General features: G+C 44.4%; 2 protein-coding genes across 4 annotated transcripts in view; one reads left to right on the top strand and one right to left on the bottom strand.

Annotated features, from left to right (window-relative positions):
- The window catches only part of khdrbs2 (KH domain containing, RNA binding, signal transduction associated 2), a 565375-nt gene that overhangs the window by 114640 nt on the left and 433814 nt on the right, over positions 1-16921 (top strand). The window lies entirely within an intron of this gene.
- LOC132400840 (uncharacterized) lies at positions 7462-10390 on the bottom strand. The gene is made up of 2 exons (XM_059982276.1): positions 9531-10390; positions 7462-9420 (listed from the first exon to the last, which is right to left on the bottom strand). Exons 1-2 carry the CDS (start codon positions 10384-10386, stop codon positions 7691-7693), a joined length of 2586 nt encoding a protein of 861 aa, XP_059838259.1. The 5' UTR covers positions 10387-10390; the 3' UTR covers positions 7462-7690.

Raw genomic sequence — 16921 nt, 5'->3', positions numbered from 1 at the left:
CCTGCTTTCTCTCCATACCCCCGATCCCTTTAGCCACAAGGGCCATATCTAACTCCCTCTTAAATATAGCCAATGAACTGGCCTCAACTGTTTCCTGAGTAGAGAATGATACAGATTCACCACTCTCTGTGTGAAGAAGTTTTTACTCATCTCAGTCCTAAAAGGCTTCCCCTTTATCCTTAAACTGTGACCCCTCGTTCTGGATTACCCCAACATTGGAAACAATCTTCCTGCATCTAGCCTGTCCAATCCCTTTAGAATTTTATATATTTCAATAAGATCCCCCCCTCAATCTTCTAAATTCCAGTGAGTATAAGCCTAGTCGATCCAGTCTTTCTTCATATGAGAGTCCTGCCTTCCCAGGAATCAATCTGGTGAACCACCTTTCTTTCTTTTTCTTTCTAAATCTTTTTATTATTATTAGTAATATGGACAGAATACAAATGATATATTGATAAAGAAATTACCAACATATAAATTCCATTACATATGAAAAAAAACATACACAATAGTTACAATATAAATGAGATTACCAAGACATAAGCCATACAATATATGTATGAACATGGTAAGTCTAAATATTTCATAATATATGATATAAAGAAAACAGAAAAAAGAAAGAAAAAAAAAATATATATAGCAAAACTAGCTAATCTACTAATCTAATAACTAATAACTAATATAGAAGAAAAAAGAAGCAAGAAAAAAAGAGGGGCTGTTTATAATATCTCACAAGAATAAATATTCATCAATGCCGTCACTTCCAGTCCTCTCAACATACATAAGCTAAAAGCTGGGAAATCAAATGAACTTGGAACAGGGTCATATTACATCATATGAAAATGTTGAATAAATGGTCTCCATAACTTTTCAAATTTAATAGAAGTCTCAAAAGTACCACTTCTAATTTTTTCTAAATTTAAACATAACATAGTTTGAGAGAACCAACTAAATACAGTGGGAGGATTAATTTCCTTCCAATTCAACAATATAGATCTTCTAGCCATCAGAGTTAGAAATGCAATCATTCGATGGGCAGAAGAAGATAAATGCAGTGAGTCTAACATTGGTAAACCAAAAATTGTGGTAATAGGATGAGGTTGTAAATCAATATTCAAAACCACAGAAATAATATCAAAAATATCTTTCCAATATTTCTCCAAAAATGAACAAGACCAAAACATATTAGTTAAAGATGCAATTTCAGATTGACATCTATCACAAATAGGACTAATATGAGAGTAAAAATGAACTAATTTATCCTTGGACATTTGGGCCCTATGTACGACCTTAAATTGTATTAATGACTGTTTGGCACATATCGATGATGTATTAACTAATTGAAGAATTCTATCCCAATTCTCACTAGAAATAATAAGACTAAGCTTTCTTTCCCAATCCTTTTTGGTCTTATAAAGAGGCTCTGAACGTATCTTCATAATTATATTATAAAGTTTTGAAATAAGCCCTTTTTGAAAAGGGTCTAATTCAAATAAACTCTCCAAAATATCTGAAGGCACAAAATTTGGAAACGTAGGGAGTACAGAACTTAAAAAATGTCTAATCTGTAAATATCTAAAAAAATGAAATCTAGGCAAGTTATATTTGTTGGATAATTTCTCAAAAGACATGAAACAATTGTCCAAAAATAAATCAGAAAATCTTAGTAATCCCTTAGTTTTCCAAGCCGAATGAGCTTGATCTATAATGGAAGGGTGGAAAAAACAATTAGATACAATAGGACTATTTAAAACAAATTGAGTCAACCCAAAAAATCTCCGAAATTGAAACCATATACGTAAAGTATGTTTAACTATTGGGTTGTCAATTCGTTTTGGCAATTTAGAAAGAGCAAAAGGGAGAGAAGTCCCTAAAATAGAACCCAGAGCATAAGCTGATACAGATTTAATTTCTAAACTCACCCAACAAGGGCCGAAAGATCCACCCCCATCTTTCAACCAGCATAACAAATATCTAATATTAACTGCCCAATAATAAAATCTGAAATTAGGTAATGCTAACCCGCCTTCCTTTTTTGTCTTCTGTAAATATGTTTTACCTAACCTGGGATTTTTATTCTGCCATATATATGAAGAAATTTTTGAGTCAACATTAGTAAAAAAAAGATTTCGGGATAAAAATTGGTATCGCTTGAAAAATATATAAAAACTTAGGTAAAATAACCATCTTAATAGCATTAATCCTACCTATTAGGGATAAAGATAATGGTGACCACTTAGTAAACAAACCTTTAATCTGATCAATTAAGGGTAAAAAATTAAATTAGAAGCTGTATCTGTAAATCTCATAGAAAGTAATAATGGAGCATGATCAGAGATAGCTATAATATCATAGTTACAACCAATTACCAATGGAATAAAACAAGAGTCTACAAAAAAATAATCAATTCTCGAATAAGAGTGATAAACATGTGAGAAAAAAAGAAAACTCTTTGTCTTTAGGATGCCGAAACCTCCAAACATCAAAAACTCCATTGTCAGTCAAAAAAGAGTTAATACAAGTGGCCGACTTATAAGGTAAAGTCTGAATAGATAAAGATTTATCCATCAAAGGATTTAAACAGCAATTAAAGTCACCACCCATTATTAACTTATATTCATTTAGATTGGGTAAAGAGGTAAATAAGGACTTAAAAAAGTCAGGACAATCCACATTTGGAGCATAAACATTAACCAAAGCAACCTTTTTATTACTAAGTAAACACATAATTAAAAAAAATCTACCATTCGGATCCGAAAAAATATCATGTTGAACAAATGGAATAGAGGAGTCAATAAAAATTGAAACTCCTTTTACTTTAGCATTCGATACTGTTGACCCCGCCAAAATCTAAAAAAACGAAATTTGTCCTCCTTCCTCACATGAGTTTCTTGTACAAAAATGATATGAGCATTAAGTCTTTGGAATACTTTGAAAATCTTCTTTCGTTTAATTGGATGATTTAAACCATTAGTATTCCAAGACACAAAATTAATGGTCTGAGCCATAATTCTAAAATCAACCCTTTGGTATAGAAAGGGTTAACCAACTTATAAGCTCATGCACCCGGAAGAGGATCAAGAGTAATGAGAAGACCCGGAAGTGATGACAACACAGACATATTTGAAGTTCAAAAACAGCCCAAATAAAAAAACTAACACAAACTGATGCAAAAAAAAAATAGAATTAGAAAACAGACCATCCCCTCACCCCCCAAGAAAAAGAGAAAAAGCCAAAATATGACTTAAAAAAGGAAAAAGTAAGACTAATTCAAACCCCATGTCAGCTGAAGAACACTCCATATATAAAGGATATATATAAAAGAATCACCCCAACTTTAAAAATTAAAATCACTATAATAAAAACCATATTTCTAAGTATAGTTGGTTGTAAAAAAAAATAAGAATATAGTCACTAAAAAAAATTATAAATCGGGCTCTAGCCCAGACAAAACAAAAAATATTTAAGCTATGATAAGCGATGCATTGTAGGAAGAAGACGAAAGAAAGAAAAAAAATAATGTCATCTTAAGCAAAACCAAAAATCTTTTTCAAAAAACCACCATCTTAATCAAAGAAAAATTCACCTTCAAAGAATTAAAAATATACCTTCGAAGGAACAAAGTTAATGAACAAGAATGTAATATAATGGTTAAAGTGTACAAGGCAAAACAATTACTATGACGAAAACACGCTTTAACTTAAGTATGAAGTATAGGATGAACCTACACCAATAACCAGATGTTAATTCTGGTTTAAGAAATCGAGAACCATCTTACACGATCAGAATTGTTCATTTATTAGAGACCGGTGTCTGTAGCAGTAGGGAAGTTCTCCTCCAGATAATTTCTCGCTTCTGAAGCATTTGCCGGAGATATTCGAAGCTTCGCAGGGTATAGGAGCGCAGGTTTCAGATTTTTCTCATAACATTCAGCAATCAACGGTTTAAAAAGAAGCCTTTTTTTTTAAAAGGTCAGGGCTAAAGTCTTCAACCAGGCGGAAGCAGAATTCTTTGAATTTAACCATTCCTGCCCAACGAGCTGCACGTATAAGTTGTTCTTTGTCATGTACATAATGGAACCGGACAATTACAACTGAAGGTTTATCTGTAGCCCTCAGTGATCGACGCCGAATTCTATGTGCCCGATCCAATAAAGGAGGGTTATTCGGGAAAATCGTCGGAAACGCTTCTTTTAAAAGTTGAGCAAAATATTTCGAAGGGTCGTCTTTTTCTATGCTGTCTGGAAAACCAAGTATATGTAGGTTCTGTCTTCTGGACCGATTCTCAAAATCATCACTCTTGGCTTTAAGGGCTTCCATCAGCTTAATGGTCGAAATTAAATCCTGTTGCAGTTTTTCAATAGTCAAATCTCGCTTCCGAGCACCTTCTTGCAGAGACACGATAAGAGCTTGTTGCTGGTTAATTACTGAATCCGTCTTAACCATGTACTCTTGAAAAGCCTTTATATCTTCTTTAAAAAATTGTAGTTGATCAGATTTTTTATCCAGAACCTCCATAAACAATTCATAAGTTAATTGAGTTTGTTGTGGCGGAGCCTGCTTCTTTCCGTTACCGTTCGGATTGTGTCCGGGATCCCGTCCCTTAGACCTGAGAGACATTCCTGTTTGCATATCTTCAAAAGTTCATAACAAACTCTTGGCAGTAAGTTCAAAAAAAAAATTAACAAAGAAACTTTCGGTATAGGTAAAAAATAAGCTGAATAAGGGTGATCAAAGGTTAAAAAAAAAGTAAAGGTTATGGAGCGAATCCAAAACAGTACTCACTCCATGAGCGTCTCCCGCTGACTCCTGGTGAACCACCTTTGTACTCCCTCTATGGCAAGAATGTCTTTCCTCAGATTAGGGGATCAAAACTGCACACAATACTCCAGCTGTGTGTCTCACCTTGTACAACTGCAGTAGAACCTCACTGCTCCTGTACTCGAATCCTCTTGCTATGAATGCCAACATACCATTTGGCTTTTTCACTGCCTGCTGTACCTACATGCCCACTTTCAATGACTGATGTACAATGACACCCAGGTCTAGTTGCACCTCCCCTTTTCCTATTTGGCCACCATTCAGGTAATAATCTGTTTTCCTGTTCTTGCAGTCAAAGTGGATAACCTCACATTTATCCACATTAAATTGCATCTGCCATGAATTTGCCCATTCATCTAACCTATCCAAGTCACCCTGCATCCTCTTAGCATCCTCCTCACAGCTAACACTGCCACCCAGCTTCATGTCATCCGCAAACTTGGAGATGCTGCATTTAATTCCCTCGTCTAAATCATTAATATATATTGTAAATGTAACCTGACGAGCTGTGACCTCCGCCAGACCTGGCACGTGTCCAGAAAACACTTTAACTCTGTAGTTCTCAGCCGCTCCTGCAACGACCTCACTTCATATTCTCCCGAGGCAAATCCAAATACCAGGAGATCATCCACATACACCAAAACTCCAAACACCTCCACATCCCCCATGGTCTTCCACACGCCCCGCAGAAAAGTTGCAAGAGCATCTGTGGCATCTTTTTGGACCGGAAGACTCCTAGGGAACTTATAACAGCTGTCTTCTCCTTGTCGGCCTCACTCATCGGGATCTGGCAACATCCACTCCTCAGATCCAGCACCTTAAACCACATCGCACCACTCAGACAGGCCATCGCCTCTTCGGCCCTCAGGGCCATATTCTGGTTACTGACTGTGTGCCTCTTCGGCGCAAAATAATCCACACACACGCTGCCCATGTCTTCCACGGCTGTTGGGGCCAGTCGCCACAACCTCTCTCTCACCGAGGTGTCTTCAGCAGTCAACTCCCCTCCCTTGTGGTATTTTGCAGCATCCACGAAGAGGGTCTCACCCTCAGATGCTTCCCCCAGGCCGTACCACCACCGGCTCTTGTTTGAATTCAGTATCGGCCCAATACTGCTACACACGTCCGCACAAGCAGCTCGAAACTCTGGGTGCATCAACAATGCCTCCAAACAGCTCTCACCCGCTTCCTCCGGGCAGGCCCCCAAGCGCACCATCAGGATATTGGTTCTCTCTAGAACAGAAACGCTACCCATCTCAACAGTGTCCGGACACATCAGTATTAACGATTCACGAACTTCAGTCACCTCCATATTTGCCTCTAAGAACTCCATTTTCACTGACCAACAACCGTTGTCTGGATAATCGCCGGCACTGGTACCCCAAATCTCCAGTGCCCTCAATGTCGTCAAGGGTAAATGCTTCCAATAACGGTTATAAAACAAACTGTACAGCAACTTAACCGGCACCCCGGTGCAGAGGATGGCTTTAACTTGACTTCCATCCATCCGTAACAACACCTGTGCGCATGGCCCCTCTAAGCCTTCAGGAATAGGGTCTGTTCCTTTCGGGAATTCCTTGGTACATTGCTGGGAACATGCTCCCCCAGAGACCCCAAGCCGTTCCCCCACTGGGCCTCCTCTAAGTTTCCCGACAGCTCTCGAATCAACTGAACTACTGAGGGAGGAGCTGATCCCCTTGACAGCTCCCCCTGGCACTGCAAGCAATTTATCTGCCCCCCCCCCCCCAGCCAAAAGGGATACCCTAAAAACTTTCCCAGAACTGGCAGCTGTCACTTTGAGGTAATTGCACCCGCAAAGGCACACTAGCTCTTCGCCGCAGACATAATTTAAAGAGGGCTATCACACAGCTTCCACAGAGATTAATCCTGGACGAGCCCCCACAATGTAACCCCCTGGGTCGCCTCAGGCTCGCTCAGCTCGTTCTCGTCTAGGGGGAGCAGCCTTCGACCCCGCCAAACTGGGTAATCAGCTGGTGTGGATGCTGTGTGATGTCCCCACCTCGCCCAAAAACAGATAGGACACCATAAGCGATTAAATGAGTACAATTTATAAAGGTTGCTATAAATAAGTGATTAATAACGATACAGTATATATGAAGGAAAAAAAATAAAGAAAAGGTGCCAACTTATCAAAGTTCAAACCACTTCGTACACAACCGTTGGAGCTCAATCACTGAAGTCTTCTGGCCACCATTTGATCCCCTCCGAACTCCTCGACTTGCAGCTCAGGACCACCCGAAGTGGTCAACCAAGCACATCTATCGTCGTCTCCTCTCCTCAGGGTACCTCCTGACCTTGGACCCCTGCTTGGGGTCCGTTCCTCACCCAGTTTACAGCATTGCATCCTCTCTTTCTCACCCCCTCGCACCAATCTCCCCAAAAGCCCGTCAACAATAGCTTACAGACTCCGAAGAAAGAACAACATTAATCCCAATTGGTTTACAAAGGAATACAATTCTCGTTATCAGTAAACTTTAACCCAAACAAGCTTCCAGCACTCTCTTGCAACAAAGAAGCATTCCTACTTTTAACAAAACAAAGAAGCCATTTTGATTACATACACAGTAACAAAGAAAAAAGAAGAAACCCCCTTGATGCACCATCAATAACTCACACTGAGACGTAGGCGAGATATCGGCTTTTATTGACTGGAAGAAGGAACCAGGAGTGAGTGTCTATCATACAAGGTCCTGGAGACTGAGGCCGATCTTCAGGCCGCAGGTCTCCTTTATACAGGGGCCTGTGGGAGGAGCCACAGGAGCAGTCAGCAGGGGCGTGTCCCGACAGGCACATAGTTCACCACATTCACCCCCCCTTCGTTTGAAAAAGTCCTCATGTAGCGAAGGTTCTTACAAGTCAAGCCGATCAGGCGGTCGAATCTGTCGCTGCGATCTACGTAGCACCGGCTGTGACCGCATAGGTGCCGGCAACATTGGCGATTGCACAGGGGACGGGGGTTGCGCGTGTTCTTGCCCACTAGGCGCCGGTGATCCCTCATGCATGTGCGAGGCGCCTGGTATAAATGCGTACGAAACGCCCGGTATACAAGTGTCGTGAGGAGTCTGTGTAGGGCCTGGTGAGTACGGTGTCACCTCTGGTGCAGGGTTCACAGTTACCGGAGAGCCTTCAGGGTAGTGGTCTGCTGCACCTGCGGGTGCCAGGTCGCGGATGGAGACCGTGTCCTCCCGCCCATCAGGTAAGACCACGTAAGCATACTGGGGGTTCGCATGTAGAAGGTGAACCCTCTCCACCAGCGGGGAGTATTTATTGCTCCTCACATGTTTCCGGAGCAGCACTGGCCCCGGGGACGTCAGCCAAACTGGTAGGGTGGTCCCAGTGACAGACTTCCTGGGAAAAGAGAATAGGCGTTCGTGAGGGGTGGCATTGGTGGACGTACATAACAGAGAGCGGATAGAGTGCAGTGCCTCAGGGAGGACCTCCTGCCATCGAGAGACCGGCAACCCTTTGGACTTAAGGGCTAAAAGTGTGGCCTTCCACACTGTGGCATTCTCCCGCTCTACCTGGCCATTACCCCGGGGATTATAACTCGTGGTCCGACTGGTAGCAATGCCCCTAGCTAGCAAGTACTGGCGCAGCTCCTCACTCATAAAGGAGGACCCTCTATCACTGTGGATATAGCAGGGATACCCGAACAGAGTGAAGAGCTGGCGCAGGGCTTTTATGACGGACGTGGCAGTGGTGTCGGGGCAGGGGATGGCAAAGGGGAACCGTGAGAACTCGTCAATAACACTGAGAAAATAGACATTGCGGTCAGTGGAGGGAAGGGGGCCCTTGAAGTCAACAATCAGGCGTTCAAAAGGGCGGGTGGCCTTGACAAGTTGTGCCGTGTCAGGACAGTAGAAGTGCGGTTTGCACTCGGCACAAATTTGGCAGTCCCTGGTCATCGTCCTGATGTCCTCCAGGGAGTACGGCAGGTTCCGAGCTTTCACAAAATGGTAAAATCGGGTGACCCCCGGATGGCAAAGTTGTGCATGAAGGGCGTACAGCTGGTCGAGCTGTGTGCTAGCACATGTTCCCCGGGATAGGGCATCAGGGGGCTCATTGAGTCTGCCAGGCCGGTACAGGATATCATAGGTGTAGGTGGAGAGTTCTATCCTCCACCGCAAAATCTTATCATTTTTGATCTTGCCCCGCTGTTGGTTGCTGAACAGGAACGCAACCGAGCGCTGGTCGGTCAGCACAGTGAATCTTTTGCCAGCAAGATAGTGCCTCCAGTGCCTAACAGCCTCCACTATGGCCTGGGCTTCTTTCTCCACCGCGGAGTGCCGAATTTCAGAGCCTTGGAGGGTGCGAGAAAAGAATGCTACTGGTCTGCCTTCCTGATTAAGGGTAGCAGCCAGAGCAAAATCGGAGGCATCACACTCCACTTGGAAGGGAGCGGTCTCGTCCACTGCATGCATCGTAGCTTTGGCAATGTCCGCTTTAATGCAGTTGAAGGCCGCGCAGGCCTCAGCAGAGAGGGGAAACGAGGTAGACTTGACCAGGGGGCGAGCCTTGTCTGCGTAATGGGGGACCCATTGGGCGTAATAGGAAAAAACCCCAGGCACCGTCTGAGGGCCTTGAGAGTGGTGGGAAGAGGGAGCTCTAACAGGGGGCGCATACGTTCGGGATCAGGCCCAATAACCCCGTTTTCCACGACATACCCAAGTATAGCAAGGCGGGTGGTACCAAAAACACACTTGTCCCTGTTATAAGTAAGGTTCAGAGCTGCGGCCACTTGGAGAAACCGTTGGAGGTTGGCGTCGTGATCTGGCCTGTCATGACCACAGATGGTGATGTTATCCAGATAGGGAAATGTGGCCTGCAGTTGGTACTGGTCCACCATCCGGTCCATTTCCCTCTGGAAGACAGAGACACCATTCGTGACACCGAAAGGGACGCGCAGGAAGTGATAGAGCCGGCCGCCCGCCTCGAAGGCGGTGTAGGGGCGGTCCTCTGGGCAGATGGGGAGCTGGTGATAAGCGGATTTCAGATCTATTGTCGAGTACACCTTATACTGAGCAATCTGGTTGACCATATCCGCGATGCGGGGTAGGGGGTATGCGTCAAGCTGCGTAAACCTATTGATGGTTTGACTATAGTCCACCACCATCCTATTTTTCTGCCCAGTCCGAACAACAACCACCTGGGCCCTCCAAGGGCTTGTGCTCGGCTCAATGATCCCCTCCCTGAGCAGCCGCCGCACCTCCGACTGAATGAAGGCCCGGTCCCCCGCGCTGTACCTCCTGCTTTTGGTTGCCACAGGTTTACAGTCGGGGGTCAGGTTGGCGAACAGCGGTGGGGGAGGGATCTTGAGAGTGGAGAGGCTGCAAGTGTCGGTAGCGCAGCTGTTGGCTTGGTTCTGGATGGGATGTGTGTGTCCGTGTGTGTGTGTGGTCAGTAGCGGGGTATGTGAAGAAGTCCCACAAAACTGAGGATTCTTGACAGTGAGTGGTGGGAGGGGCCCGTCGTATACCATAGTCACACTTTCGAGATGGCTCTGGAAGTCCAGCCCCAATAGCACAGGTGCACACAGATTAGGCATGACCAGCAGTTCAAAGTCCCGATATACTGTGCCTTGCACCACCAAAGTCGCTACACAACCCGCCCGGATGTCTGCGGACTGCGACCCAGAGGCCAAATGGAACCTCCGACTGACCGGCCGCGTTGCAAGTCCGCAGCGTTGCACTGTGTCCGGGTGAATAAAACTCCCAGTGCTGCCCGTGTCAAACAGTCATCCAGTCCAATGCCCCTCCACCTGGATGTCCATCATGGATCTTGCAAGCTGGTGTGGGGCGCTTTGGTCGAGAGTCACAGTGGCCAGAGTTGGATCGCCGTCGGGGTACCCGGTCAGCATCGGAGGGTCGGGGGCGGGGCATGCTGACGCCGACAAAGATGGCCGCTCACATCCGGGGTACCCGGTCAGCATCCGAGGATCGGGGGCGGGGCGTGCTGACGTCGACAAAGATGGCCGCCCACATCCCGGCATGCAAGATGGCGGCCCCCACGTTTCACCCGCAGCGCTGCACTCCGCTCGAGGTTGAGACTTACAGACCTTGGCGAAGTGGCCCCGCTTTCCGCAGCTGGAGCAGGTCGCTTCTCGCGCTGGACAGCATTGTCGAGGATGTTTCTTTTGGCCACAGAAATAACAAAGCACGAGTTTCTTACGGGCCACAGCCGTGGTCTGGGTCGGGGAGCTCGTGGAATCGCGACTGGCGGCGGCGTTGGCGAATTCGCTCCCGGGACCCGGCGGTGGCGGGGTCTGAGGCGTCCACGAAACCGGCGGGGAATCGCGCGACTGGACAGCGTCGGCGTTATGCCGCGCAGCTTCTAGAGCGTTGGCCTTCTCTATCGCCGAGCTTAAGGTAAGATCCGAGTTCTCCAGCAGCCGCTGGCGCATGTACACTGACCTCAGTCCCGTCACAAAGGCGTCTCGCACCAGCAGCTCCGCATGCTGTTCTGCCGTGAGCGTCTTGCAGTCACAAGCTCGGACGAGTGTCTGTAGTGCTCGGAGAAACTCAGCGCACGATTCGCCAGGCCGCTGTTGCCGGGTAGCTAAGCGATGTCTTGCGTAGACGGTGTTCACCGGCCGCAGGTACTGTCGTTTGAGGGCGTCCAGTGCCCCTTCGTAGGTCGGCAGGTCCCGGATAAAGGAGTAAACTTTGGAGGAGACCCTCGAGAGTAGGATTCTGTGCATAACGGCGGGTTCAGTCGCACGAAGCTCCGCCAAGTACGATTGGAAGCATGCAAGCCAGTGTTCAAAAGCGAGAGCTGCGTCAGGGTCTTGAGGGTCCAAATCCAACCGGTCCGGACGCAAAACGGGTTCCATGTTTTAAAACTTCCAGTCAATAAAATTGATGCACCATCAATAACTCACACTGAGACGTAGGCGAGATATCGGCTTTTATTGACTGGAAGAAGGAACCAGGAGTGAGTGTCTATCATACAAGGTCCTGGAGACTGAGGCCGATCTTCAGGCCGCAGGTCTCCTTTATACAGGGGCCTGTGGGAGGAGCCACAGGAGCAGTCAGCAGGGGCGTGTCCTGACAGGCACATAGTTCACCACACCCCTTTACATAAACAACTGGGGTTCCAGCAGTGAACCTTGTGATACCCCACTAGTCACCGCCTGCCAATCTGTTCTATTCTATTCCCACTCTTTGCTTCCTGTCTGCCAACCAATTCTCTATCCACATCAATACCATACCCCCAATACCGTGTGCTTTAAGTTTGCACACTAATCTCCTGTGTGGAACCTTGTCAAAAGCCTTTTGAAAATCTAAATATACCACATCCACTGGCTCTCCCCTATCCACTCTACTAGTTACATCTTCAAAAAATTCTATAAGATTCGTCAGACATGATTTTCCTTTCACAAATCCATGCTGACTTTGTCTGATTATTTCATCTCTTTCCAAATGTGCTGTTACCTCATCTTTGATAACCGACTCTAGCATTTTCCCCACCACTCATGTCAGGCTAACCGGTCTATAATTCCCCGGTTTCTCTCTCCCTCCTTTTTTAAAAAGTGGGGTTACATTAGCCAACCTCCAATCCTCAGGAACAAATCAAGAATCTAAGGAGTTTTGAAAATTTATCACTAATGCATCCACTATTTCTTGGGCAACTTCCTTAAGCACTCTGTGATGCAGACCATCTGGCCCTGGGGATTTATCTGCCTTTAATCCCTTCAATTTACCTAACACCACTTCCCTACTAACATGTATTTCCCTCAGTTCCTCCATCTCACAAGACCCTCGGTCCCCTACTATTTCCGGAAGATTATTTATGTCCTCCTTAGTGAATACAGAACCAAAGTAGTTATTCAATTGGTTTGCCATGTCCTTGTTCCCCACGATCAATTCACCTGCTTCTGACTGTAAGGGACCTACATTTGTCTTAACCAATCTTTTTCTTTTCACATATCTTTTTCTTTTTACAGTCAGTTTTTATGTTCCCTGCCAGCTTTCTCTCATAATCTTTTTTTCCCTTTCCTAATTAAGCCCTTTGTCCTCCTCTGTTGGACTCTGAATTTCTCCCAGGCCTCAGGTGTCCTGCTTTTTCTGGCTAATTTGTATGTTTCTTCCTTGGAATTGATAGCTGCATTAATGAGCAGGTGTACCTAACAAAGTGGCCGCTGAGTGCATAAACAAGTTTAAAATATCCCACTGTCAGTAGCATTGCTCATTCAATTGAGAATTAATTATTTTGTGTCGTGTTGTTGATAACAAATTACGTCAAGTAATCTGATCCAGATCAAAGGCTGAAGAATGACGTTTACACATTATGGTTGACTGGGGGTTGTGATACTGATTTGCATTTGTGTCCATGTGTTTATTCACGCAGATTATTTTCTTTTGTTAAAAATTGTAAAGCTAAAATCCGGGGCAAGAGCTTTGGAGAGAATTCTCTTTTTGCTCTCTGGTTATCAGTATTGTGTTGCTGTGCATCGTAACTTCCTCTTTTAATAATGTGTCGATAATTGCGGTATAATTGCACCTACTTTCATTTTCAAATTAAGATGCACTCAGGGTGGAATCGAGTAGAAATCAGTTACTGCTCCTCCAGCTGATAAAATAGTAATTAGCATTTTTTGATTAAATTTGAAGTAATTTTTATCCATCAATTCCTGCTTTTAAACAATTAACTATAATGAATATTTATATAGCAGCTTGTGAAGGATTTTTCTCACGTAGGACTTTTCACTTGATATATCTTGGCTCCAGTTGCTTCCATTTAATAGCGTACCATTAAAGGTTTCCGGTAGAGTTGATGCTCTATTGTCACATTGCACATTTCCTTACCACACGCCGTTTCAGCCGTATCTGTCCATTTCCCCACTAGTCCCTAACATCCCCCAGTCCCCCTGAGATTTAGAGGACTGTTCGGCATGCAGATACTTAATGTTAGTGGGTTTTGGAAAGAGGTGTCAGCTAGCTATCTGTTGTTTATCTAAGAGAAACCCACTTGTGAGACTGGTCAGCCTCAGATGTCCAAATGCTGTTCGTTTGCTGGCCTGTACAGCTTTATATCGGTATTAATATTGTCTTATTATTGTTACTTATACCATAATACAGTGAAAAGCTTGAATTGCAGACTGTTGCATTGCAATTTTACACACTAGGGGTAACTTGCAAGGGCTAATTATCAACTGGCATATTTTTGAAATGCGGGAGGGTGCCTGCGCGTTCAGTGAAAATGCAGACAGTCAGAGAGAAAAGATGCAAGCACCACACAGATAACACCAGAGATTAAGATTGAAGCTGTGATGTAGCAAAAAAGCACCCAGCATTCTACAGAATTTGTATAAATGTTATTAGAGTCCAATGCAGGGTTAAGAACACCCAAATTACTGACACATATGAATGAGCTACCATAATATTGTTAATTCAGAAGTATGTACATATTCATTGTACATGTTCATTCCTACAATTTTAAAGCTAGTCACCCCCTCACCCGTCTCCCTCTCTCACTCTTCCCCCCCCCCTCTCCCTATCCACTTTTAGTAATTGTTCTTTCTTATCAGTCTTGTATGCTATTGATGCCATATGGTACAATAATGTGGAGATATGGTTACTGCAGCCAGTGATTTTTGTGCATTTTCCATTTTACAAACAAATTTGACATATGGACATCTGTAAGAATGGAACCTGTTTGTTAACCAGGGACAGCACCGCAAGAGGGAGCACCTCTGCTTCTGGAGAGGGAGGGGCTGGGTTGTGTGAGGAAGCCCCTCAGTTATTGCAGTGTTGTACCACCCAAAGGGGCAACACTTCTATCCATATTAAGGAATGTAACAGAGCAGTAACAAAAGTATTGTCTGTGAATTTAAGAATTGAAAAGGTGTTGCACAGTCTATTTTTGTACATTTTTATTATGACTAAAGTTTTATTCTGATATATAAAAATCTACAGGGAGATCTGTGATGGCCTGATAAAGGACAGAATTGACACATAGAGTAACTGTGGAGCTTGCTATTTTCTTTGTTTATTAATGATGATACTGATCCAACTGCTATAGTAGTAGGGAGGAATGGAGGGGAGGAACTTGTAGAGAGGGATGTTCCTGTACCAGAACAGAACATTCTGACTCGTGTATCTGAGATGAGTAGAGGGCAGACCTCTCTGCCGATCACTACATGGGAGCTTTATTTAGCCTAGCTGGCTCTGTAACATAGCAGGTAGTGCATTGCTTTAACCGGGGTTCAATATCCACCGCTGTCTGTAAAGAGTTTCTATGTTCTCCCCATAACCATCTGAGTTTCCTCCGGGTTCTCCAGTTTCTTGCTAAGTTCCAAGGATATACGAGTTTGTGTTAGTGAGTTGTGGGCATGCTGTTCTTCTTTTCTCCCATACTGATGAAAGGTCTCAGCCCAAAACAGCATCTCTTTACTCTTACAGATGCTGCCTGACTCCAGCATTTTGTGTGTGTGTGTGTGTGTGTGTGTGTGTGTGTGTGTGTGTGTGTGTGTTTTCCAGCACCTGCAGATGTTGTCTGCTACGTTGATGCTGGAAACGTGGTGACACTTGAGGGCTGTACCAGCTCAATCCTCGCAGATCTGATTTGACACATTTCACTGTACGTTTCGATGTACAGGTGACAAATAAAGCTCATCATTAAAAGATCTTTAATCCTTATCCTGAACACTTTTCTGCATGATTATTATTCTGTTCCTGATGTTTGTATTGTTCCTCGACACATTTCTCCATCCAATTCCTGTTCATTATTTAGCTATTTTCAATAAAATCCAATTAGATTTCCAGATCCTTACTGTCTTGCAATCTGCATGAACTGCTGGTTTGATGCCTTTATTGCTGCCATTATGCTTCTGTTCTGTAATGGTATTTCCTCCCTCCCCCACCCTTCCTTTCCCTTTTGCCTCCTAAATGTTTTGTATCATCTATTATTTCTTTGCTAATTGAATTCAATGGTTATAAGGCATCCCTTTAATGTTGAAATAGTTTAAAAGAGGCGGCATGGCAGTGTAGCAGTTAAGGCTGATTTATACTTGTGCATCGTGTCTACGCCGTAGGTGTCGTGTATCCTACGCCGTACCTACGCAGTAGGGTGACGTGCACCTCTCTAGAAAAGTTACTCGCGCGTCTTGGTGACGCAAACCGCAACAAATGTGATTGGTCCGCTTGGTAGCATCATATTTCCAACTACATATTTCCGGTTGCTTCTTCTCCGCCATGTTTGTAGGCTGTGTGTACATCGATACAAAATAAGTGAACCAAATCGTCAAATCTACCTGCCCACATGTGAAGATGTTTGAAATACATTTCCTCGTCCATGTCTCTCATGAAGAAACTCAACACAGTGGCATAGGAACCCCATCGCCAACTAGTGTTTTGGCGTACACTAACCCATGCTCGCTACGGCGTAGAGTGACGCAGAAGTGAAAATCAGGGTTGCGGCGTAGCCCGTATGCACAAGTATAAATCAGTCTTTAGTGTAACACCATTACAGCACCAGTGACCCAGGTTTGATATTCGCCGCTGTCTGTCAGGAATTTGGACATTTTCCCTGTGGCCATGTGTAAAGTGAATGCAAGCAGGCCTTTTTCCCTTGAGGTCGGGTGAAACGAGAACTAGAGGCATAGGTTTCGGGTGAAATATTTCAGAGGAATTGGAGGGAGAATTTTGTTGCTTAGAGGGTGGTGTAAGTGTGGAACAAGCTGCCAAGGGAAATGGTAGATGCAGTTTCAATTATAACATTTAAGAGAAGTTTGGATAGGTACCTGGATGAGAGGGGTATGGAGTGCTGTGGTCCGGTGTGGGTGGACCAGGCCAACATGGTCTGTGTGTGCCGCACGGCCAGTTTTTGTGCTGTATTGCTCAATGTGCCTATGACTATAAACTCATGCAGGTTAGTTGTTTAATTGGGTGGCACGAGCTCATTGGGCAAAAGGGCCTGTGAATGTGCTGTATTTCTAAATAAAAATAAAAACTGGTGCAGCTGATAGAGACACTGCCTCTGAACACCATAATTCCTGGGTCGGTCCTGGCCTTAGGTGCTGTCTGTGTGCAGTTTGTATGTTCTCCCTGTGAGCATGCAGGCTTCCTCTGGGTGCTCTGGTT

The sequence above is a fragment of the Hypanus sabinus genome, chromosome 10 (genome assembly GCF_030144855.1).
Source record: "Hypanus sabinus isolate sHypSab1 chromosome 10, sHypSab1.hap1, whole genome shotgun sequence".
NCBI classification, from domain to species: Eukaryota; Metazoa; Chordata; class Chondrichthyes; order Myliobatiformes; family Dasyatidae; genus Hypanus; species Hypanus sabinus.
This window is presented reverse-complemented; position numbering and strand designations above follow the sequence as displayed.